This window comes from Rattus rattus, chromosome 3 (assembly GCF_011064425.1).
Source record: "Rattus rattus isolate New Zealand chromosome 3, Rrattus_CSIRO_v1, whole genome shotgun sequence".
NCBI lineage: Eukaryota > Metazoa > Chordata > Mammalia > Rodentia > Muridae > Rattus > Rattus rattus.
In genome coordinates this window covers 210810484-210836971 of record NC_046156.1, presented here as the reverse complement: position 1 = coordinate 210836971, position 26488 = coordinate 210810484, and the positions used below count along the sequence as shown (strand labels likewise).

General features: G+C 33.4%; 1 protein-coding gene across 1 annotated transcript in view; it reads right to left on the bottom strand.

Moving 5' to 3' along the window:
• The window catches only part of Rasa1 (RAS p21 protein activator 1), a 68259-nt gene that overhangs the window by 4461 nt on the left and 37310 nt on the right, over window positions 1-26488 (bottom strand). The window contains 15 exon segments of the mRNA XM_032899073.1: window positions 1627-1694; window positions 3447-3533; window positions 4294-4409; window positions 5551-5693; window positions 6937-7096; window positions 7353-7525; window positions 8625-8701; window positions 9020-9177; window positions 10482-10559; window positions 11290-11377; window positions 14456-14612; window positions 15355-15475; window positions 20382-20460; window positions 23999-24149; window positions 26297-26349. Coding sequence (XP_032754964.1) covers window positions 1627-1694; window positions 3447-3533; window positions 4294-4409; window positions 5551-5693; window positions 6937-7096; window positions 7353-7525; window positions 8625-8701; window positions 9020-9177; window positions 10482-10559; window positions 11290-11377; window positions 14456-14612; window positions 15355-15475; window positions 20382-20460; window positions 23999-24149; window positions 26297-26349 — 1709 coding nt within the window.

Genomic DNA, 26488 nt, shown 5'->3' with positions numbered 1-26488 from the left:
CACTTTAGGGAGCATTTTGCAATCTTAGCAATTTCCTGTCAACATTATTTGCAGGTCGCTAGTTCACTTTAAAGATCAGTTTTGAATTCATGAACAATTTTCCTGTAGAACACAGAAAGTGGAATGTAAATGAAAATTATTTGTAGCTACCAAATAAAAACTGACAACTAAGGCCCGACACATGTCCATGGACAACCTGGGGTTTCTAAACTTATTGCTATTTTTTTACCTGAGTTTTATTAGGTACAAGGGGTTGAACCCAGGGCCTCATGTACACTCTGCCAGCGTTCCACCAGCTTAGTTATATCTGCAGCCAGCAACTCTTATATGTTGACTCACTGTTTTGTATTGTATTATAAAATCTAACACAAGATTAAATGCTGTTGTGACAGTTTAAGGCCAATGTTTAGAGTTCTCAAAAAATTCTAAGCCTTGTGGGTATTTTGGTGTGGGTGTGAGCAAATGAGTAAGTGTAGTTACACACAGAAGCAAGACCAATGTCTAATCCCTTGGAGCTGGAGTCATAAGTAGTTGTGAGTCACTTGACATGGGTACTGGGAAGTGAATTCAGGTCCTCTGTAAGAGCAGTATTGACCTTAAGCACTGAACCATTCCAACAGCCCCAGTTTTTTATTCTTAATATGCATGTATTCAATTACTTTACTAGTAATAAAAATTTCAGGAATGTGATGAATATGAAAGTAAACACATTGCAAAGACTATGTTCTTCAGTTTGTTTTTAAGATCAAAAGGACTCTTTCAGACTCATCCTTCATGCATATGGACATTGTACGTACACTTCACTGTGTTTAGTGACATTGTCTGGCTACATAGCCCAGGCTTGCCTTAAGATTTTTTGTGCCTTAGTCTCCTAAGGTCTGTGATTACAAAATGCATTTCCAGCTCAAATAATTTTTAATATAGCTTTGAGGTTCAAAGTATTAGCATAAAAATGATTGTTTCCTTCTATTAATATTGATGGGCTCATTATAACATTAAAGTCATAAACACCAACACTTTTTCTTAAGCTTAAAAATTTTTAAATCTTTATGTGGACACTGCTGAAAAGCAAGATGGGGTCAAGCTTATTAAAATGTAAAAGAGCTAATGTTTTGTAACTAAATGTTCAGACTGCTAATGTGGCTGCACATATGTTTTTAACCTGATCGTTTACCTTACAGCTACCAACCTGATGTAGACAAAGGACACAAGAGCCCTTCCTAATCTTCTATAAACACTTGTCAGAGCCAGCAGGCCAGCAAGAGTGGTAAAAGTGCTTTGCCACCAAACCTGATGTGGTGATTTCAGTCCCAGGCACTCACATGGTGAAAAGAGACAGTCATCTCCCAAAAGTTGACCTCTGACCCATACACATGCCCCATAGCAAGCAAGTGCCTGCGTATGTATGTGTGTGTGTGTGCTCAAGTGAGTATAATGTAGAATTTTTAAAATAAAGTGTCATAGGATCAGAAAAATCTAACATCTTAGATACTAAAAGACAAGGCAGGGAATATTATTTTATTTGTATCTTGAATTCTTTTTAATTTAAAAGGTAAATATTTTTATCAAGTATTATAAAAATACTGATTTATTTTCTCATTTGAAAATATATTAAAAGGTAATTACCTGAGATGATATTAAACATCCGTGGATTCAGGATAGCCGGGCAGATAAGCCGAAGAAAAACAAAACCACTAATTGGAAGAAGAAAAAAAATTTTTTTAGAAACTATATGCTTAAATTATATACAAATAAACTTAAACTTATAACCATAACTTTTACTATCAACATAGGAAAACCTAAATAAAGTTATTAAGAAATTTAAGAAGCAAACTAACTTTGGAAAGAAATTTGTACTTAAATCTCTTACCTGTTTATAGTGGATTAGTAATTTGTTTTCTACTAGAGGAAGCAGTATATTAAAAACATTGAGATTTGCTGGAAGCTTATAAAGATTCAAATAAACCTTTTATACATACATAGGGTCCAAATCATCCACTCTCTTGCTTGTCTTTTTAAAGTATTTTTAAACATAAAGGTCTGCGAGAGTAAATTAAGTTGGCTATATCACTAATGTTACCAACTTATATAGACATTGGAATACACTGTCAGTATAAGTGATGCCTGGACAAATGAAAATAAATGTATTCACTAAACACTGAAAGTTTTTCAATAATACTACAGATTCTAAAGTTTTCTTTAAAAGTTGTTAAGTTTCAAAACAACAGAACTTAACATGGTGTAATAGCTGCCGTGACTGACATCAATTTCACTTTGAGAACTCAGTCAGTAGTATTAAATATATGTTGTCATGTAAGATCAATTTTCACTTCTTAAAGAATACATGGTAATAATTAATCTTGACAAGCATTATTCCCCATAGTTTTAAAATTCCTTCTACAAATTACTTGGAACAATTAACAACGCCTCCCCTTTTGATTTTTATCCCCCTTAGTGAAGGTTCCTGCATAAGGTTTTCTGAAAACATTTTGATGTCTTGAAACTAGAAACCTGGGAATTAATTTATTAATTAAACATTAATAAATCTCAGTGAAAAAATATTTTTAAATTTTTAAGGTGATTTTAAATTAAATAACACATAGATACTACACAATTTAACAGATTAGGAAGCGAAATCACCTTAGGCAGCAAGTCTCTAAAGCACACTGTCATTAATCCAATCAGAGGATTCCCTGTTGTATTAGTTTAACAGTTATACATATTTAAAGCATGTAATGTACAGAGCAGTTTAATGTCCATCACACACAGCTGCTGAGCCTGAGCTGTGCTTTTCGTTTCCTTCCTACAATTCTTCGGTATGTCTTGGCACAGCTAACTGATGGGTTTTGGTCTGCTGTTCTATTCAGTGATAGCTATCAAATCCAGGACCTCTTAGTGTTAAGCTAGTGCTCAACCACATAGCTATGCCCTTAAGCCACTATTAGAAATTCTGTCTGCAAGAAAAGTAGAATTCCCTTGACAAAATTTACATCAGAAAGTGTCTTTAAAACTCATGTTTTACATTTTTACATGTACTGTGTATTTTCCATAATTACTAGAAAACTGCTGGATTTGATGTATTTCTACTAAATTTCTAGCAGAGATATGCTTACCAAAATCTTTGAACAATATTAAGAATTTAGAAATTAACATTTATAACTTAAGCACATAGTTTATTTAACCTTTCTCTGTCTGCTTCATCACTGGATGATGATTACAGCTGCCAAAGCAGCTCCTAGTGTCCTGTGATCAGACTCAGTCAGAGCTTAGAATTACAAGGGGTGGCTGGAGATCAGCCTGTAATCCCAGATGTTACAAACTAACTAAAATCCAGATGGTTTAATTACCTTATTTCTCCAGGCAACAAGTTTCTGTATTTCTGTCTACATACACAAATCAGTGTGTGTTGCATACATGTCTATGACAAATGAAGAAGTGACTCTTACCTAACAACTCGTGTTCTCATGGTGTTATTTGTAGGCCACTTATGCTGAACTGATTTCTGTAAACACCCATAAATATATCTCAGTGTCCTGCCAAAATAACATAAATGTCTCAATATAGAAAGTAAATATAACGATAATCCACCAGCAGCCAACATTTTAATTTACCCAAACTGTATACCATATTTTAATACAGTTAGCTTTCTCATTTAAAAAAACAGCTTAGTCAAAAGTAATGCATTCTGTAATAGATGTAGAAACATAATCCAGTACGCTTTGCTCAATGAATTGTAAATGAAAAATATGAAACAAGTTATTAGAAATGAGAATAGAGTAATTAATATAGCACATTTTCTATTACTTGGACTCATCCATCTAAACAAGTGAGTTTTCTCACAATGTAATTTAATCAGACATTAATACCTATATCCTGTGTACATTTTCAACTTCTTTGGTTTTTGTTTACTGGAAATCTAATGTGAGGCAAGATTTAAAGACTAAATTTCCAGATACTGTCCTGAGATTTGAGACACGTCAATTACTCCCTAAGTTAAAATATAAGCCAGACTTACTTGGTCCACAAAACCTTACAATGTAATTTGTAAATACATGTTTTAGGCTGGCCTAGACTCATGTTCTTCCTGCTTCAACACCTCAACCTCTCCCATACTGGGATTACAGACATGTGCCACAGTCTCTTTAATAACATCTGGCTTCTTTAACAGCTATTTCATTCTTTTAATCTCTTTTCCTTAAACATAATCAATCTTTTAAGGACTGAAAGTCTGACTATAATGCTAAGGTAATAGAAATAATTCATTAAAAGACAAAGGAAAATTTGACAACTTACGGTGGAAGTATTTCTGAAGCCATGAATATTTTCTCCACAAGCTCTGAAAGTATGCTCAATAGGTGTGCTAAATTAGTGTTCACATCTTCATTTTTTTCTAACTTTGATGGACTTAACTAAGAAACACAAATTTATTTTTTGTGATGATTGAATTTCAAGTAAACTTGTGGTAAATGAGCAGTTGTTTTCAAAGCTGTCAACTGTTCCACATATCAGTAAGTTTGCTAAAATTCATTTTCAGTTTCTCAACTGATTACTAAACTACTCAGTTCTGTTTATCTGAGAAGAAAACATGTTTTTAGTGAGGTTCAACTTTCTTAGTGGCTAAGAAAAATAACCAAAATATATTCAGTAAAATCATGACCCTTCCCAGAACTTTTCAAGTACACCCCACTTCCCCACCATCCAACTGTTCCGGTCTGCCAGATTTATCTACAAATCTGAAAGACTATGTCAAATTTCACAGAAAGGGTAATTATGGGATTACTGTCAACTTAAATGACTCATTTTGTTGTGGCAGAATTAATATTTGACAGTTCCAAGTATTAAAAAATATTTCCTTATTTTACTTGACACTATATTAATCCTAAAAATGTATACTATCTTTCTTTGAAATAGCTCTATACCATTCATAAAGTAGAATAGTCATGTAAGCGATTCTACTCATGATGGTATGGGTCGCCTATAAACTCACAGTGGATTTCATTTCATCTTCTTTTAGTCCCTATAACATAACCCAGAAATCCCTGTAAGGAAAAGATGTTATAACATCTTATACAAGGTAAGCACCTTGAAGTTTGACTTTGGCTGCTGACATGGCACTATCCACATGGGAAATTCTACACCCCCACATGACAGACAAACCCTAACACAAGCCTCCAAGACCTCGTGTAAAATTAAATTCACTCCTAAGACTTAGGTTCCATCCTGAGGATACTTTGTGTATATGAAAGCATCCAATTTTTTTTCCTTTTTTTTTCAATAACAGATACTCAACATGTACAACAAAAGTTCCTAGAAAAGTGTTCAATTTATGTTATACACATTTCTTAAAGTAAAGTATACTTGATCATTAATATAATAACAGAAATGCTCAAACAGCTGTGTATGTGCACAAGGAGAGGTGGACTATAAATCTATTAGAAAGCATAATTGCATTGAAAATTTTAGAAATAAGGTACTTTCCTAAAGATGTAATTGAAAAGTTCTCATTAAAATACGCTATTTGCTGCAAAGATTAAAGCTATAAATGCTTACCTCACATGATTGCTTGCTTTCCATTATCTTTAAAATGGAGTCTTTCAAAGCATGATGAACAAACTGCGTGGCCGTGGCTTTCATGTACTGCTCCATCAAGGTACTCGCAAGTGTTGTAGCTCGAAATAGGGTAGTGGCTTCATCTACACAAAAATGGATGTTTCATTGTATTTATTTTATTTTATTTTATTTTATTTTTTTTTTTTTGGTTCTTTTTTTCGGAGCTGGGGACCGAACCCAGGGCCTTGCACTTCCTAGGCAAGCGCTCTACCACTGAGCTAAATCCCCAACCCCTTCATTGTATTTATAAAACTGTACTAATACAACTAAGCTGGAAATCATTTTTCTTCAGTAATGTGCTTTTACATACATATGCTGAGGTTAACATGTATTAATTCACCTTACCTGAGAGTGAATTAAATCTTTACTAACATAAGTGAGAAGAAATAAATACCATCATGTTCATATGAGAAGTTAAGGTTCAAATAGTTCTGCAGCATGTTTGTTGAACACCAGTTTGTGATAAACATAGGAACCGTATCTTGCTTTACAAATTATTTCCCCTCTGTGCTTGTTCGAGTAAGAATGGTCCCCATAGGCTCATATATTTGAATGTTTACTTACCAGGAGTGCCACTATTTGAAAAGATTAGAATAATTAGGAAGTTTGTCCCTGTTGGAAATGTCACAAGAGATGGGCTTGAGGTTTCAAAAGCCCATATGGAGCCTAGAGTCTTACTCTGTGCCTACAGATCAGGATGTAGCTCTCAGATACTGCCACAGTGTTTGCCTACATGCTGTCATGTTTTATACTGTCACAAATGTAACAGATTAAATCTCTGAAACTACAAGGAACGCCCCAAATAAATGCTTTCTTTTAAAAGAGTTACCATTAATTGTCTCTCTTCACCACATATAAAAAATACATACAATTTTATTTATTCCTTGACAAAATAATTTTTATAAATTTTGATTAAAGAAGGGAAGGCTTATCACCTAATCAAAGTGCTAGGAGAAAATAGATTAGGAATCTGTGAAGAGCATAGTATTGTACAGTATACAGTGGCCTTGGAACTGATATAGAATCTAGAAATAAAATACACCAGATACCTGACTTCTACTCATGAACTACTAAGTAAAAATTGAGGTAATAAATATTACATCACTGTTGATCACACAGAGAGTCAGTGAGGAGAACAAAGAAATCATTTTCTAACAGTTTCTAATATTTATCTGTCATGACAATCAGAAAGAGCAATCCATTCCCATATTAAACAAAGAATCTCATATCCTTTTAAAATGATTTAATTGTTTATTTAATACATTTAAAGAAAGAGCATACATGTTTGATATCTAGTTTTTAAAATATCACACACCCATATATTACCTTCCATACTTATCTCTCTGTCATTTAGTGTGCATAACAACAGTGACTCAAGCTTTTCATGAAGAAATATTTTCAGTAGGATGCTGGCCAGTAGTGTTCGGTCTTGTCCACATACGTGTGATAGAGCATAGACTACGTGAAGTTCCTTCTGCAGTATAAGCTAAAAGTGACACAAAAACACTGTTGAAAGTACACAGCAAGACCAATGGGAAATATAATTGAAAAACACTTATCTATTGAATATGATTGTTAAAAATTGACTTTGTTGCCTATATATTTCTAGTCTCATTAAGAACAAAATCACATGTGTTTCTTACATCTGGCTACTAGTCTGCTATTTAACTTAATGGATTTTTATTGAATAGTAAATATTTCTGTTTAGTATCATTAAAAATGATAAAAATAGTAAACGATACCTCTTTAAATTCACTGTACTCTTCTTCTGGCATGATTTTTTCCATAGAGTATCGTGCTCGAACACGCAGAGATCCTGGTTCAATACCTTTTAGTGGTATATGAGAACTTAGCAGAAACCATTCATCTGTGGCATGTCCTTTCTGTAACCTGCTCAACTGGCAACGCATAAATACTACAAAGGAAAAACAAATCTATGGTTATATAATAAACTTTTCTTGATAATACTTTTCTCTAGTTTTAAATGCTGTTCATTAAGCAAATTTTCAACACTACCACAAAGCCAATACATAACTGTTTTGTTCTTCATTTACTGAAGGCCTACTATGTGGCATTCTCCTGTAGTATGGGTATATGGGATTAAGAACTAATTAAGACTTAATGTCTGATATGCATACAAAATGTCTTAAGCTATTAAAGAGGATACAATTCAAGTGCTGCAACCGTAGATAATACTTTTGGACACAAGGATTCTTAAATCAGTCTAGAGGAGTTAAAAGTCTGTTCCAAACAGAAAACTATGAATTGAGTTAGCTAGTGAAGTAAAAAGTTAGAGCAAGAAAGACCACATTCAAATAGAAAGTTCTGTGCCATTACTGGGATATTATCATATAAGTAGTGAAGGAACACTTTTTTTAAAAGGTAAGTAATTCCAGACTAAACATTCTATTCAGGTTTTGATCTGTCATATCACTACATACCCTAAAACCGTGAGTTGTAAGACATAAACTTAATTCGCCCTGATGTGACTCATTAAATCACACTGTCATCTGTCCTACCAAAAATATGGGCAGAAATGTACTGCCTGGAATAGGAAGGGAGCATTTGCTATTAAGCACACCTAAATTTTGTGTTATGTTTTGTTTTATCTTTTTCTTTGCAAGTTTAGATTTTAATCCCCAGGTCTCTGCAAATACTATAGCAAATACTATACCACTGAGTTACATAGCTCTAGTCTTAAGAGTACCTTTAATATGTGAAGTATAGAAAATCAGGGAAAACTAAAATAGTAGAGAGATAAAAACAATCACCACTCCCATTTTCTCGTTCTTTGGGAACAGGAAAGTTGGTGTTTGTATATTTTAAGTTGTAAAGATTTACAGTACATACACTTCAGCCATTTTGTTCTTTCTTTCCTTCATAATCTCTGAACAATCAAAATATTTAAAAACAGTTATACAGCATGTGATTTGCTTCCACTTTGACACATTATAAATTCTACAAATATATGCAATATACTTTTATTACTTTAGAAAGCTTCATAATCAACTTACAGATATCTGGATCTTTACTTTTCTTTGTTTTATTACTAAGTGTGATTTCAAATCTATTGATGTCAGGAGGAAGATCACTAAAGAAGCAAGGAGAAAAATTAGAAAAATGTTTTAGTATCAAAGTACCTTATTTCTGTTATAAAAATTCAGTGTGTTAGATTTAAAACAAGATTAAATCATTAATAATCCATTAAAACAAGATCTAAGAAATACTGAAAACATTTGTCATTGCTTTTCAATAATCCAGAGGCATTTTGCCAGTAAATATGAAAAAAGCCAACAGAAATTACCTAGAAAACAACAGAAACTTAAACAGATAATTTATATATAAACAGCAGGAGAAAAATGTAATTATGATTCTAAAAATTGATTGAATACAATAATATATGACTTACTCAAAGACAAACTCCTCTGACCATACTGGGTTTTGCCCCTCCCTTGCATGAGTTTTTGCTACTTGAACACTATTCAAGTAGATGTTACAATATGGATTAGTGAAGTGTTTTACTGGTAGTTTATGAGCTTCTTCAATATGTAATACAAGGCTGCTGACCTAAAGAGAACAGAAAAATTCATATCTAACATTTCAAGATTTGTATATGAGGCTTCAAAACCCAAAAAATAACTTGTTTTTCGTAATATTAAAAAAACATAAGCTTTGCTACTATCACTATCCAAATCAAAACTACAAATATCATAGTATGCTTACAGTAAAATTTCACTACTCTAATAAGTCTCATGGTTAAAATATTTCTAAGACACTAATGTTAACTAATTTAACTAACTAATTTCTGACGTTTCAGAAAAGACGGTAATTCTAAAAAACTAATTTATCACCATAAATTAGTGATAAATTAGTGTGGGTGCCAGAGACGACCATCTTCTGCCTATAATTGTTCATTATGTCATCTCTAACAAGTCAGTCACAGAGCATCAAGATATTAGCTATGATTTTACATGTACAAATACATACGACAATTTCTATATAATAAATATTTAAGTCTTAAATATAATTAAATGTCCTTGGGACAAAACCCAGGATTTATATTACAAAGAGTAGTTACCTAAATAACTATTTTATATATTTTCAATAAAACAGTATGTTAAACTCAACAAGTTTACTAGAAATAGCCATTAATAGGGGTCACTTTATACACAGTCTTAACTTTCTCCAAAATTTTAACCATGTCAAAATCTGATTTGAAACAACAAAAAAAGAAGTGAAGGCCAAGAAATAAGAGCTCAGTCAGTTATGGTGGCTCACACATGTAATCCTAGCATTCACAGGAAACTGGTGCTGGTGGATTACTGTAAGCTTGAACCCAGGCTGGGCTATAGACAGAAACCCCATCTCTAATAATAAAAATATTTAAGAAAAGGTACAAACCCAAATAAAAAAGTTTAGCTAAACTTCCAATAAACAAAAGTATAGACAAAGTTTAGGTTTTATTAGGATTGCTTATTTCCTAAAAATCATGTAGTCAGTCTCAAAAAAAAAGACTATCCCATGAACACGAGAAGTTTTCAACGATACTACTTTGAGTATGATTAACTTTAGAAAACGGTACCTATCATTCTACCTGAGAGTTTTCCAAACAGAAAAGAATATGCAAATATGCACAGATGGGGTTAAGTAGAAAATTAATCCTCTGTATTCATTTACAAGTTGACACAAACTAGGAGTCAGAGTAGTAGAAAAGAACTCTGATAAAAGACTGCTACCACGTTAAGCAAGTGACAGCAAAGCTGTAACCTTTCTACTCTTAAGAATGTTAGCAAAAATAGCATGTGTAGAAAAGAACAGAGGAAAGTGAAAAGAAAATTAACTGTTACAAGTCAGACAAAATGAAGTTCCACCTGACGAAGGCGTTTATTAGATGTCCCTGGGCTACTTTTCCGTAAACTGCAAAATGCTTGCAGACCTTTCATCCAATCCTACACACACACACACAAAAACAAAAACATAAACAAAAAGTATTAAAAAACAGGCATGAGTTTATGCAATTATCAATTGATCATCTTTATATTTATTATTTGCCTTTCGTTCTCTGCCATTCCTACTCTCAGAACATGCTGCACTATAATATTTCTGTCCTATTAAAGTGAAAGAGAAACAAAATAATAGAGTTTCTCTCTCTAATATTTTTATTAGTCTTTATGTCAAAGGGCCTACTTAGCATCCAAAGTATTATGGTCATCTGGTTCATATCTAGGCCTTGCAAATGATGTTCTAACCCAGACACTTTTGTTCACTTTTTAATCTAGTTTATTTTTCAGTTTCCTCAGAAAACAGCCACATTTATACAAAATACAGTTAAACACTGAAATATTACAACTAACTAGCTTACTTTTAAATTATACTGAGAACACTTCTAACTTATGGAAATATGATTTTAAATGATTAGTTTCAAATGAATTCATAGGGTATTTAATGGTCGATTTTAAGGGCACTTTTCATTCCTCATAACACTTCACTGTGTGTCTTAAAAGAAAAAATACCAAAAACTATCAACAAAAACTTTGACAAGGAGTTTCTCATTTGTTAAATTACTAAGACTTTACACATGCTTTCATAACACTGTTGTACGGCAATTTTGTATGCTAGTTAATAAGGAAGGTTAGACTAATACAAAGAAATCAATAGTTTAGGAAAAAGTGATCTTACCTCTGCTTGTTCTGGAGTTTCTCCTGCAAAGTAAAAGATGTAATGTTCTTCACTAAAGTGCTGAACGACTATCTGAAAACAGTTTGGCCTTGAAACACATGCACACAGAGAGAGGAGAAGAAAAAGAAAAATTATTTAGAAACTTAAAAATATTTACACCAATTTTAAAAAGCCACAAAGTAATTTAAGATTGTTACAATTTTTAATTTAGAATAGGTAGTTCGTTCTGCCAGATTAAAATATCATGCATATGCAAAACTGAAATTTTATTTGTCATTCCATATTTAAAATAAAGTATTACAAAGAGAAAAGTCATAAATTTTTTTAAGCAGAGTTTCTAGAATGACACGAAATTAATACACAGATACTGTGTACATGCACTGAAAAGTGAAAAGGAATGTTTTTACTTGAAAAATGTTAATGCTTATCTCTAAGCAGACTGGAGTTTGAATGTCTTGAATTATAATTTTCTACTTTCAAAGTTTTTGAGTCTTAATTTTTCTATCTATTAAATCAAAAACACCATCTTTCCTACACCACTTGCTCTGCAGCTTAGTGACCTACAATGTTCATATCTTCCTCCAGTATAAATTACAATCATTTGTCAGATACCTGCTTTGGCGATGTACTGACTTTCCAATAAAACTTGAAAATGCTTAATAAAATGTTTAACTAGGAAGTGTTCAGAGCTCAATAAATATTTCTGTGTTACTGTTGACGAAGATTTTTATCATGTCTTGGGAAGAACATAAAATAATGGAAAATTGAGAACTGAGAATTTCAATTTAATATAATGTAATCTAATTTAAATATAACACGATTACATCTAACTATCAAGGCTGGGGAAAGTACAGAAATAACAAACGACCGTGTGAAGATATGAAGAACAGCACAAATTGGGAAACTTGAAGAATAAGCTCATTTTGAGGGAAGACTGACATTCCTCATACTGTTTCTTTTCAACCTTTCCATAAGCTCTGTGGGGACAGCCAAAGGTGTGAGGCTGACGTGCTAAGCAGAAAACAGCGAGCCAAAGGCTATCCAAAGTCCCCACAAGTTTTACTGTGACTGGGGAGGAAAGTGGGACTCAGGGCCCTCAACAAACAGACTTTTGTGGTAGACACTGAAGTGACTACATCCTTGGGCAAACCAAAGTGAGGCTGAGTTTCACAACTTCAGAACTCAATCTTCGCTTGATCACCATAGGGTTTAAGAACAATGCCTTCTGGAAGCTGTAACATCATTCAAAGCTTTCACACAAAATGTCTATCATTCATCCAAAGAGAAGAGGATTTAAGAACCAGAACCAAATTAATGAAAAGTACAAAGGAAAAGGAGGACAGCAGAGGACAGATACAGTTTACAAGTAGGTATTAACTTAAAGGCAGTACAGATGAACTAGATCTGTAAGAAAATGAAACTTCTCAACTGAAAATATGATGAATGAAATTAATAAAACAACTTAACTGAAGGTGAATAGATTAGTGAAATGAGTCATCAAAAGGAAATACCTAGAGCTTGAAGAGGTCACAAGAGTAGAAAAAACACAAACCCATATATTTAGCTACATGGGACATGAAACATGTTTAATGCCGATCCTAGAAGAAATTTTGCAGAAGCATTGCAAAAACATGCCAACAAAGATTTTTCTAAAGATGAGAAAAGACAACAGAACTCTCATTTAAGAAACTATAATCATTAGAATTTAGAAAATATATAGCAGTAGATATAATCTGGTTTTGTTAAAGGAAAAACCTTCATAGCATCCTGAAAAACATTAGCACATATAAGTAAATAATAAATCTAAGAGAAAAAAATTGAAGTGTCAGTGAAAATGATGGAAAGCAGTAAAGCTATCGTCAGTATGGTTAAAGAACTCAGAGATGCTTCTTAATGCAGTGTGCTTGTTCAAGCTGGGAATGGCCACCTGAGTGCTAGCCCACCCATAGATGGGTATGAGTTTCATGAAAAATAGAAAAAATAAGAAAATTACTGATCTGTTTTCCTGGTCACTCTCCAAAAACAGTAAAATAAAAAAATAAGATACTAAACTGAGGTTAAGATTTGAGCTTTGCTTTACAGACATAACTTTTCATATCAAGTTTCAGACCTGGTACCATTAAATATTTGTAACTGAGATATATCTAAAGTATCAAACAATTTCTACGAGGAACTGTACACTAGAAGCAATAAAATATATATATATATATATATATTCTGTCAGAATATATATCTATTCTATATATATATATATATATATATATTCTGTCAGAACATGTCTCTGTTCTATATAGAAATTCACTCCTTAGTCAATAAATGTGACTTAGGAGTTAGTCTCACAAAGAGGGTTTTTCCTGTAGATTGTATTTTTTAACTCTTGTAATCAAACAGTCATAGTATGATCCCTTCATATAAAAACAAAAACACATAAGGATGAAGCACCTTGGATTTTATTACAGCCTTCATTTTTGTTTGTTTTTGTATTTTAAAATACGATTGATTAATCTGAATTCTGGTCTACAGCCAAAACCAGCTCAATACTGCTTATTTTCAGGAAATGTTTGGTTTAATTTAGTTAGCCTCAATTGGGTAAAGTCTAAGGCCTACATTCAATACTTCCCTGACACAGGAGATACTTCTCCCTAGGCTGTACTCCTCATAAGTGGGAAAGAAGTGACATATCATACCCACACTGTCTCCTTCAGTGAGTCTTTCAAACTTTACATCCTCCTCTAACTCATTTCTTTAGCTCTAGTAAAGATACTTTTGTACATGAATAGTTCTTTAATTAACATGGAGAGACAATGACTTAAAAGGCTTTTTTCTGCCACCTTGTTCCAACCTAGTCTTTCATATTGTGAATGTTTTGGGGGTGCAGTTCTTACCCTTATCAGCATCCTGTTTTGTTTTAAAACAAGAAAGAAGAATAGCAAAGTCAAGTGAATTTATGAAATACTTAGTAGCTAGTCCTACTACTAAGAAGCCATTCCAACTATGTCTACTTAAGAGTCAAACTGTACACACAGCTTAGTCGAAGCTGAGAAAAAAAATGCACTTAAATAAATTTAGGTAATTTTATGCTCTTAAAATAGATTATACATCAAAATGATCTGAAAACATCTACTACTGTTATTATTAAAAGTTTTGAAGAAAAGCAGTATCTTACCTGCCGAAGAGACTATCATGGACAACGTAGACAGAACATACACTGAGATCTATTAGCCCTTTTGGTTTTGTAGCTCGTTTTTCACTTTCAAAATAAATAAGTTGGGCATCACTGCCCTCTAAGATAAAATATAAATTTTTCCAACGTTTTCCTTTGCCTGTTAAAAAAAAAATAGCATCCTTCCTTAGGAATTATGAAATTTTATTTTCAGAATACGAAATTAAATATATTTCAATTTTTTTCCAAGGAAAACCAAATTTAAAGAATAGATCTGGGGTTGGGGATTTAGCTCAGTGGTAGAGCACTTGCCTAGCAAGCGCGAGGCCCTGGGTTCAGTCCTTAGCTCCAGGAAAAAAAAAAAAAAAAAAGACAAAATAACAAGAATCGATCCATCCATATATAATTACTAAATGCCTCTGATGTGTAGAAAAAAAGACCATTGCTTGTTTAATGAATCAATAAATGGTAGAGTTCATTAGACTATTTTAACTTTATCTTCAGAAATTTTATTATTATAATAATGTTTAAAATTCTTTTTAGAGTCATTGTTTACCACCAACATCCATCTCAACTTAATATAAAACTCAAGTAGAGTTATAAAATAAAATTGTAATACTGTAAAGTCCAAGTGCCACAAAGAATTTCTCTAAGAAACTATAGGTCAGAGTCTGAAACTAGGTCAAGATTTAATGGCACATTTCAAAGAATATAAGCTTGTTCTAAAACCTCGTCAGATATATGGACTTAATAAACTGAATCTAATTTTAAAACATTCTATTTGAAAGCTCTGAACAAATATTAGTTACTAATAACCCACGACAAAATTGATGTCTTGCAGTAAACATTACATATAATATGAAAATCCAACATTAAATCCTTAGTCTTAAGAGTTTACTTACCCTTCTTCAGAAGATAACCTTTTTTAACAATATTTTTATAAAATGCATCCTTTGTTTTACGACGAATTGTATTATAGATTTCCTTCCCATCCACAGTGTCATTGAGTACTTGTCCTTGATCCTGAATTGTAAAAAAATAAAAAAAATTAAAATTATTTATGAAAATATAGCAAATTACTAATTTGAAAACAAGGTTAAAATATTTTTAATACTAAAATCAAAATAAAAGTCTTATAAAGAAAGTCTTAGAAAGGTTTATCATTTCTCAAGAACAATGTCTCATAGACAAATGCTATTTCAAACTTCATTCACATTGTTGTGTTTTACAGCAAATGATACACACAGTTTGATCTACTTATCTGAGAATTAACTGGCAAATCAGGAGGCAATATGAATTAAAGCAGTCATGCTTGTGAATGTTCTTTACTTCTGAGAAACACCAGGTACAACCAGAAAACAATCTACTTGAATCAGGACACATCACCACCTTAACCCTCAGTTCACCATACACAAGATACAGCATGTCCTTACATCAACACCTAGTATTTAAAAACTATCTGATTTAAAGTACTTTTCTTCCTGATACTTTATAGCTTTCTTCTGCTTCACCACTTGGATGGCGACTTCACAAAAAAGCTCACATCTTTTTTCACAATAAAACATCATATTTATTATAACCCTTGCATATTTCGTAGTCCTTAGGAATATGTAAAGCAAGACTACTTTTTTTAGTTTCTATATCCTATCTATGTGTCAATGATGAAATGTTATATTTTGAATTATGTTTCTCCTATATGCCCTAGGTTTTTATTGCTTGACTTTACTAAAACTAACAGGTTTTAGTAATGCATAAGATATTTAACAATAATTACTAAACTGCCTAAAATAATTGTCACAGAGAATATAAAGAAATCATGATCTTCACAAATAAACTAACTTTCAATTGTATCAAGGTATGCAGACCTGAGTTTCAGTATCCCTTTCTTTACAGTAGTTCCTCTAGTTTTGAATATTACTACTGTGTGGTATTACTACTGTGTGGTATTACTACTGTGTGGTATGTACCATCTGGAACTTCTTGTAAATACAGAACATTAAGGTATTTTCATGATCACCTATATTATTCTATTCTATTAACATATTCTGTTATTTCATTTCCTTATACAGCAATTATGCCCAGCCATTAAATGTTAAGAAACAGAAGCATTAATTACCTCCCATAAAGGTGGCAAACTGGCCTTCAGGTCTCTATCTGCTTCCAGACCTAAGCTGTCTTACTGCCCTCCGAACCCGAATCCCACCTGTACAGAGCTGGTCTCCCAGGTGTGCTCTTACTTCTACGCCCACAGGTAAGATCTCATTCTCGCTCTAATAACTTTCCAAGGAGGGACCCGCTGGGAGCATAAAAGTCACAGGAGCCAAAGAGCATCCTGGGACAGGATCCTTCCTGCCTTCATCTGCTAAGGCTGTCCCACAGTCCTCCTTACCTAAATCCCTCCAGGAGAGAGCTGTTCTCCCAGGAGTGCTCTCACTCCTAAGAACAAAAGTTCACAGGCCCACATGAGGGACAAGCTCCAGTCAGAGAGAGCAACTAACACCAGAGATAACCAGATGGCAAGAGGCAAGCACAAGAAGAGAAGCAACAGGAACCAAGGCTACTTGGCATCATCAGAACTCAGTGTTCCTAACACAGCAATACTTGATATCCCAACACACCACAAAAGCAAGATTTGGATTTAAAACCAATTCTCATGATGATGATAGGGGACTATAAGAAGGACATAAATAAATTCCTTAGAGAAATACAAGAGGAGACAGGAAAAAAAAGTCGAAGCCGTTAAAAAAGAAACATAAAAATCCCTTAAAGGATTACAGGAAAACACAAGCAAACAGGTAAGGAATTGAAGAAAACCATCCAGGGTCTAAAAATAGAAATCGGAACAATAAAGAAATCACAAACAGAAACACACCTGGAGATAAAAACCTAGGAAAGAGATCGGGAGTCATAGACATAAGCATCACCAACAGAATACAAGAGAAAGAAGAGAGAACCTCAGGGGCACAAGGTACCATAGAAAACACTGACACAACAGTCAAAGCAGACCTGATAACTACTACTCACACTACTGCATAAAATAGAGATAGAAGGAACACGGCCTAATGGTACTATGAAGCCACAACTCATGGAAACCTAAACCACACTAAGATCCAACAAACAAAGAGAAGTTCAGACCAATTTCCCTCATGAATATCTATGCAAAAATACTCAGTAAAATTTTCGCAAACCGAATCTAAGAAAAAAATCAAAACCATCATCCATCATGATCAAGTAAAGTAGGCTACATCCCAGGGATGCAGGGATGGTTCAGTATATGAAAATCCATCACTGTAATCCACTATATAAAAAACTCAAAGAACAAAAACACATGATCATTTCATTTGATGCTGAAAAGTATTTGAGTATTTTCAACACTCCTTCATGATATAAGTTGTGGAAAGATCAGGAATTCAAGGTCCATATCTAAACATAGTAAAAGCAAAATGCAACAAACCAGTAGCCAACATCAAACTAAATGGAGAGAAATTTGAAGCAATCCCACTAAAATCAGGGATTAGAAAGGTTGCGCACTCTCTCCGTACCTATAAAATATGGAAAGTGAAGTCCTAGCCAGAACAATTAGACAACAAAAAGAGGTCAAATGGATACAAATTGGAAAGGAAGAAGTCAAAATATCAGTATTTGCAGATGATATGATAGTATACTTAAGTAACCCCAAAAATTCTACCAGAGAACTCCTAAGCCTGAAAAACAACTTCACCAAAGTGTCTGGATATAAAATTAACTCAAATAAACCAGTAGCCTACCTCTACGCAAAGGATAAACAGGCTGAGAAAGAAATTAGGGAAATGACACCCTTCACAATAGTCGCAAATAATATAAAATACTCAGTGTGACTCTAAACAAGCAAATGAAAGGTCTGTATGACAAAACTTCAGGTCTCTGAAGAAAGAAATTATTCTCAACAATAAAGAACTTCTGGAAGAATTACCATCCCTGACCTCAACCAGTAATAGAGACCAATAGTGATAAAAACTGTATGGTATTGGTACAGAGACAAGCAGGTAGATCAGTGGAATAAAATTGAAGACCCGGAAATGAACCCATATACCTATGGTCACTTGATCTTCAACAAAAGAGCTAAAACTATCCAATAGAAAAATGATAGCATTTTCAACAAATGGTGCTGGTTCAACTGAAGGCCATCACATAGAGGAATCCAAATTGACCCATTCTTATCTCCTTGTACAAAGCTAAGTCCAAGTAGTTCAAGGACCTTCACATAAAACCAGATACACTAAATTTAACAGAAGAGAAAGTGGGGAAGAGCCTTGAACACATAAGCACAGGGGAAAATTTCCTGAACAGAACACCAATGGCTTATGCTCTAAGATCAAAAATAGACAAATGGGACCTCATAAAATTGAAAAGCTTCTGTAAGGCAAAGGACACTGTCAATAGGCAACCAAGAGACAAGGAAAAGATCTTTACCAATCCTACATCCAATAGAGGGCTAATATCCAAAATATAAAAAAGAACTCAAGTTAGACTCCAGAGAACCAAATAATCCTATTTAAAAATGGGGTACAGAGCTAAACAAAGAATTCCAGCTGAGGAATATAGAATGTTTCAGAAGTACCTAAAGTAGTGTTCAACATTCTTAGTCATCAGGGAAATGAAAATCTTTAAAACAACCCAGAGATTCCACCTCACACCAGTCAGAACGGCTAAAATCAAAAAGTCAGGTGACAAGTGTTAGTGAGGATGTGGAAAAAGTGTAACATTCTTCCACTGTTGGTGGAATTGCAATCTGGTACAACCACTCTAGAAATCAGTCTGGCAGGTCCTCTGATAATTGGACATAGTGCTACCTGAGGGCCCAGCTTTACTACTCCTGGGCATATACCCAAATGATGCTCCAACATATAACAAAGACACGTGCTCCACTATGCTCATAGCAGCCTTGTTTATAATGGCCAGAAGCTGGAAAGAACCCAGATGTCCTTCAACAGAGGAATGGATACAGAAAATGTGGTACATTGGTGTACTACTCTGCTATTCAGAACAGTGACTTCATGAAATTCATAGGCAAATGGAGCTAGAAAATATCCTGATTGAGATAACCCAATCACAAAAGAACATACATGGTATGCACTCACTGATGAGTGGAAATTAGTCCAAATGCTTGGAACACCCAAGATATAATTCACAGACCATATGAAGCTCAAGAAGGACAACCAAAATGTAGATATTTCAGTCCTTTTTTTTCAAGGGGGAACAAAATACTCATGGGAGGAAACAGAGGAACAAAGAGTGGAGCAGAGACTGAAGGAAAGGCCATCCAGAGACTGCCCCACCTGGGGTTCCATCCCATATACAGACACCAAACTAGAAAGTCAGACTGTTCATTAGAAAAAGAGTATTTGTATTTTCTAATGAACTGCTAATTAAAAAACAGGTGTATATGCCATGACTCTTCAACTTTCTGCTGAAACCTACATTCATTCTAGGACTAACACTGTATCACTAACATTTACTAATATCACTAACATTGCCTGTATAGAGATACATTTGTTTCATAATAACTATTTTTGAAGCATTCAAAGAATACCAATTTGAAGTTTCTTTGTTTATTCCAAGGACTTACTAATTATCTACTGATTTACTAATTATCTAAAGTAACAGAATTGAAAAGTAAGAAATTCTCCTACAATTCATTTTCATTTTTTTTTTTTTTCCTTTTTTTTCCGGAGCTGGGGACCGAACCCAGGGCCTTGCGCTTGCTAGGCAAGCGCTCTACCACTGAGCTAAATCCCCAACCCTTACAATTCATTTTCTAAAGGAATCTAATCAGCAGTTTTAAATTTTACCTAGCTTTAGAAGACGGCATATATAACCATCACAAAAATTATTTTGAAAACAAGATGCTAATTATTGCAAGCAATATAATAATAATAATGATGCTGACCTGCATTGGTACAGGTTCCTTAAGATAATAGCCTTCAACAATCTGTTCTTTCCGATAGTGGTCTATGATGTCCCCAATACTGTTAAAATAAAATAATTAACAGTGTAAACCTCTTAGAATACAAGGATTATCTATCAATAAATAGTTTTTAATGCATATAATCTGAATATATTTATAGAATAATTTAACATAATAGTCACATTATTTTAGAAAGTCCTGAATTATAAATACATGGCCACAGGTTAGAATATATTAGTTAAAAGATTCTGGTTCACATATATATCAAACATGCAGCCATGAATGGAACTCCATATGCAAAAGTGACATTCAATGAGAAAACCACTACAAACTTTTTTTTGGGGGGTGGGGGATGTTAAAAACCAATCCTTCAGACATGAAAGTGAAGAACAGAAATGGCATTTACTTAGCAAATGATAAACTAAGAATTGTTTAAATTAAATCGCTCCACTTGTGTATTTAATTTTGCATAAAATTTTATTATGTAATAAAATAATACATGAATAGTTAAGTGAAAATAGAAGTCAAAGAATAAAAAGAAAAATAGCTAATTCCCCTGTACCGTCCAGGCAGGGAATGATTAATTGACTTTGATTAAAAAGTACCATCAATTTTTCCATGTATTTGGATGAAACTGAAAGTAAAATGACATGATGTAACACAAAATTTAGTTTGCTGCCAAATATTTTTGTAATAAATAAAAGTATGTTCTGCAATTAATAGGTCCCATTAATCTCTAGTATTTAATTTCTGGAATTTGAAACTTTTATTGTATATACTAAATGGATGAGATTTTAAGCTACCCAAGAAACTGATCTCCAACAAGATTTTGTATGCCTGCCCCTTGATTTATTCTTTCAATAGTTCTTCAGTGACAGAATAACTGCAGTATTGTATACAGTTCCAAGTATCTCTCCTATATTACAAACTTAAATATAATAGTCAAAAGTAAAATATAAAAATTGTAAAAGATAATTAAATCATGTACGTATTAGCAGATGGAAAAGAGGAATAAAAACAAACATGATAAATTTTTAAGAGAATATGGGAAACAAAATTTGTAAACCAGAAACTATATAAAGAAAAACGAAAATCAGGAAAAATTGAAAACAGCTAGATACCACAAAGATGACTATGTTTTAAAGTAAAATGTATCATTTAACTATGGAAATTAATAAAGGCCAAAGTCTTTTGTATGCATGAGAAGATAGACATAATTATGGTAAATGCAGGCATGGATATATAACAGTGAAACCCAATAATTTGTATAATTAATATGTTTTAAATATATAAATGATTCTCGGTAAAATAATTTAAAATTAAAATTTTAAAAGCTTTGAATGGAAGCACCCTGTGTGGGTGTATAAAGCTGCTCTCCAAAGCCACAGATTATTAGAAAAAAATTACAGTGCCAGGAATGGGCTACTTCGTTTAAATCCTCCAAACAATATACACAATGACATTTATTATTTGTTGATCGTGAGAAGAAAGACAATGATAAGCTCCTACTCCTGAAACCACCACACCCGGAACACTGAGAAATAAAGTGGAAACAAAGCTATAAGCTTCTTCTCTGCTGTATGGCTCTCACAGTTCTAGAAACTGCTATGCAAGTCGATGGGGAGGACTGTCACCAAATTTCAGTTGTGGACCTTCTGAAGGGACCTGAGGCATGCACATTTGGTACTGTAAACCTGACCAAGTCCATGGCTGAAGCAGTCACAGGCTCTAGCAGGGAAGAAGTTACAAATGCTGTTTCGTGGACTGCACATAATGTACACGCCAATTTCCTTCTCACCAAGCATAGTAGCACCTCCTTTAAATCAGCACTTGGAATGCAGAGGCAGGTAAATTATTGTGAGTTTAAGCAAAGCGAGCCAGGTCTATACATTACCAGGACAGTCTGGACCACATAATGAGTCCCTGACTCAGAAACAAAACAAACCTGCTTCTAAATAATTGTGTTCATCATTCTCAGAGATTAGTGCTGCTATCAGCTTTAGCCAACGAAGCTTCCTTTCGCAGTGCACCAGTTATGGCTGAGATTCACAACACAAATGTCTGCTGAATCTGGAGCTAAAACTTATATCTTACCTCCTCCAAAATTCAGGAAACACTGTGAAAAAGGCAGAATGGATGTAAGAGATGAATGAAAGGATGCCGTGTTGTAGGCTGCTGTCCTCTAGTTATGGCATGCATGGCCTCGTGTGCATGAACCCTCCAAGTATTACCTGCACACCACTGTGTAAGATTCAATCTCTAAACACCCTGCCATGGAAAAGCAAAGGGTTCCCGAGGAGCTACCCCTCCCTGAGAATCTACAAGCATTCATAGTTACTACAAAAAAGATATTTTCTTCAGTTACTGTAGCCACTGGATGGGGGGGGGTATTATTTATAAAACAAATTTCTAAAGTCACCAGGCATGTACTTTAACTTAGTACTTGGTACATATAACTATGCACAGCTCTTGCTAAGCCTCACACAGACGTTACCCTTCAGTACGTTACTCAAACCTCACTCCACCCTTGTGACAGTTACCTAAATTGTGCTCTCTGGTGGTTCCCATGCCTATTTGTATTTCCCTTCAATTCATCACAACTTGAACCATCTTTTCTAATACTTTGGAATACTAATAATATAGAAAATTTTTCCCTTATTTAATTTGTACACAGCACAGTAGATTTCACTAAATAATGTTCACTAAATAATTAGTCAATAAGTGTCTGTTGAATTCAATTTGGTGCTAAAAGTCTCTCCTTTTCCCAAGCTGTGTCAAAGCTGTAGCTCAAGTTGCTTCATGAAACAAAGCAGAATATTAAAGTATGCCTAGCAAACTGGATTCTAGGTGAACGTGTCTAAGCCTAGATTATAATATTAAAGGTACTCAGGTAGTTTAATACGATGAGATATACAAATGTCTACAATTAGACCTTTCATTTAATATTTTTTAACTGTCCACTGAACTTCTGATTAGCAAAAGATCTTATCATTGAATTTTTGTTTACAGATAATCAGCTATTGAAGCTTTATGAATTTAAAACTCAAACTGAAACTTAGGGAATTCTAATTGAGGTGACCAAATTAGGGCAGTATTAAAAAGTTAAACAGGTGAATATATTTTTAAAACAGATCATACCAGCTTCCAAAAGAAGAAATAATAATACTATCAAATTGGGCAAATATTTCACCCAGCTTTCTCTTTTCCAGAACAATACTGCCACTCTATATTACACATGTCACTATATTAATCACTTCCCTAAGCAAGCAGTGAAACTCACTGTGAATTTTGAAACTAAGTTTTCTAGGAGTTGAGTAGCAGAAACAAATCAGATACACAAAATGTATGACTTGAGAGAATATCCAGTAACATAATGACATCTGAAAAAAATCAGATGACTCCAAGGGAAATGCATACAAATAGCTTGTACATAAATATTTTATTAAACGACAAAACATTTGGGAGGTGAAAAGTTATTAACATTCAAGTTTGACAGTGTTTAAAGCGTTCTCATAAAACACTACTGCAATTACATTAGAAATTGAGGAAATTTAGATGTTTTGACTCCAACCATATCACCAAAGTGTTTCATGAGTTACCTGTTATAATAGCGGCCTCCCATCATGAACTGATTGTTAGGTGTTGGACAAATTTTAAATCGCTGGATATTTTCATTGGTCCGAAAATACAGGGAATAATCTCCAGGAGTATTATCTGAGGGCCTCACAAGAAAGCTGCAGACTTGGCCAACTGTAAAAATTAAGCTGTTAGTTTTATACTCTAATTGTCAAATCAAAAAGAAAGTACATTAATTAGGAAGTACAATAAAAGTCATAACCACACATAAAATTTTATCATAAAACTTTTACTATTTTCATTTTATGTTTCCAGCCACCCGTGTTGTTCCTAGTATAACTTAACTGTTTTATTTCATAAGCATATGGAACAGAAATTCTTTACAGTAACTTCTAGACTATATCTATACCCTTCCCTCTCACAAAAAACCACCTGACAGTAATAGGAACCAAAACTTTTAATCTCCTAAAGAAGATCTTGAAAAGTTGAACTAGTTTTGCAATTTCTCCAGATTTCCAATGAATAATTAAAAAGCAATATGGTAACATTCTTCTCTAAGAACACACAAAGGTAAATAATGTAAGCACCTGAGCACAGTAAGCACCGCTAAGTCAATACACACATCCAATATTGCACTCACTAGGTCTGATCCTGAGAAAGCATCCACAAAGGACTATCTACAAGTGACAAGGACCCCTAAAACTCTAATCCTCCCTTTGTGGTTAAGTACTGGTAACGGAAAGATCATGAACTGACTCTTTTAAGAAAGCATAACTAACACATGTAAGAAAGCATAATTATTACATAAACCAGTAATAATTACAATCATCTAGCTTAGGCGCTTGCTATTAAGTAACTTGATATTCGATACAAACAAGTAAAAAGTAAATCTTTTTATATTGGGTTTTCATGGTCCAACTTAATATATAAGTAAATTAAAAACTGCAAACTTTGATTTAATATAGGATTAAAAAACCCTTTTTATTTATATTTATACTCTGATTCTTCTACAAATTTGTAAATGAATACATTTGTATAATTCCAGGGGTGACATTTTCACTCTTTCATGTATGAATGAACAAAAATATACTCTAATGTGAGAAATTATGTTTAGGCTATTTTCATGTTTACATACCTAAAACAATACTGGGTACTTCAAATACTTGGTGATTCAGTATCTAAATATAAACCTACCCCAACAATTGACTAAAATTGTTTAAATTATATTCTGGATCTACTTAATGCTGGTTATTAAAGCCATAAAGCACTTCAAAAAGTATCTCAAATCCTATGAGAGCAAATCATTGATTTAAATGTAATACCTTATATGTTTAAAAAACTGAGATCACACACTTAACAATTAGTAATTGATTTACTGTAATTGCCTATTTCCAAATACCCTATAAAAATACAAAAACTACCAAATTTTCAAGAACTACAACATCTAAAAATACATTGATTTTTGTTCCAAATCTTTGTCAGACTTAGTTTACTAATAAATTAACCTAGCGATGAACAGTTAATAATAAAGAGTAAAGTAACACAGCTGTTAATCAGTGGTTTTCAACCTTCCTAATGCTGCGACCCTTTAATATACTTCCCATGTTGCAGGAAATTATTTTCGCTGCAACTTCATAACTATAATTTTGCTACTGATGTGAATTGTAATGTGAGTATTTTTGGAGATAAAGGTTTGCCAAAGGGGTCACAACTCAGATTGAGAACCCTGCTTTAAATTATAAATCCATAATATAAGTATATTTAATTTGCATTTCTATGTAACAATCTAAGTAATTGTAAATTAAATTTGAAATAAGGTTCAATTATGTAATTCCACCCACAATGCATATAAGAATGTATATGGACACATCCTTTAACTCAATACTCAGAAGCAGAGGCAAGCAGATCTGTGAGTTCCAGACCAGCCTAGTCTACAAAGCAAAATCTAGGACAGCCAGGACTGTTACACGGAGAAACCGTGTCTAAACATTAAAAAGTATGTTAGTGTTGTTCAGGTGTACTATATGTAGGAAAGACCTAACACACATAAAAGTGTATCACAAGACTGTAAGGTGTAAAATATGGGGAAGGAAACAAGGACTGAAGATAGGAAAGAAGAAAACTATACTTCACAAGAGCTTATAGTACATACACATTTCAACTAATAGTAAAACCAGAAAATACCAACTCTCACTGCCCAGCTTTGGAAAGAAAGAACAATATGCATGTATTATCAAATGGTAAAAAAAAAACCTATAGTACATGAGAAATGATTGTTTCAATTTTATACTTTATAAAGACATTAAAGAATATACAGGTACCTGTCATTAATAAATTATAAGCTTCTTGTTTGGAAATCTTCCCATGGAACCATCTTAAAAGGAGAACAAATTAGACATTTAATCAAAAGTCCACATGCTGCTGCTTTCACATACTCAAAGGTAACCAAGCTGATGAGACAAATCAATGGAAATGGTCACATTTTCATTTGCTACCTTTCTATTATATTTACA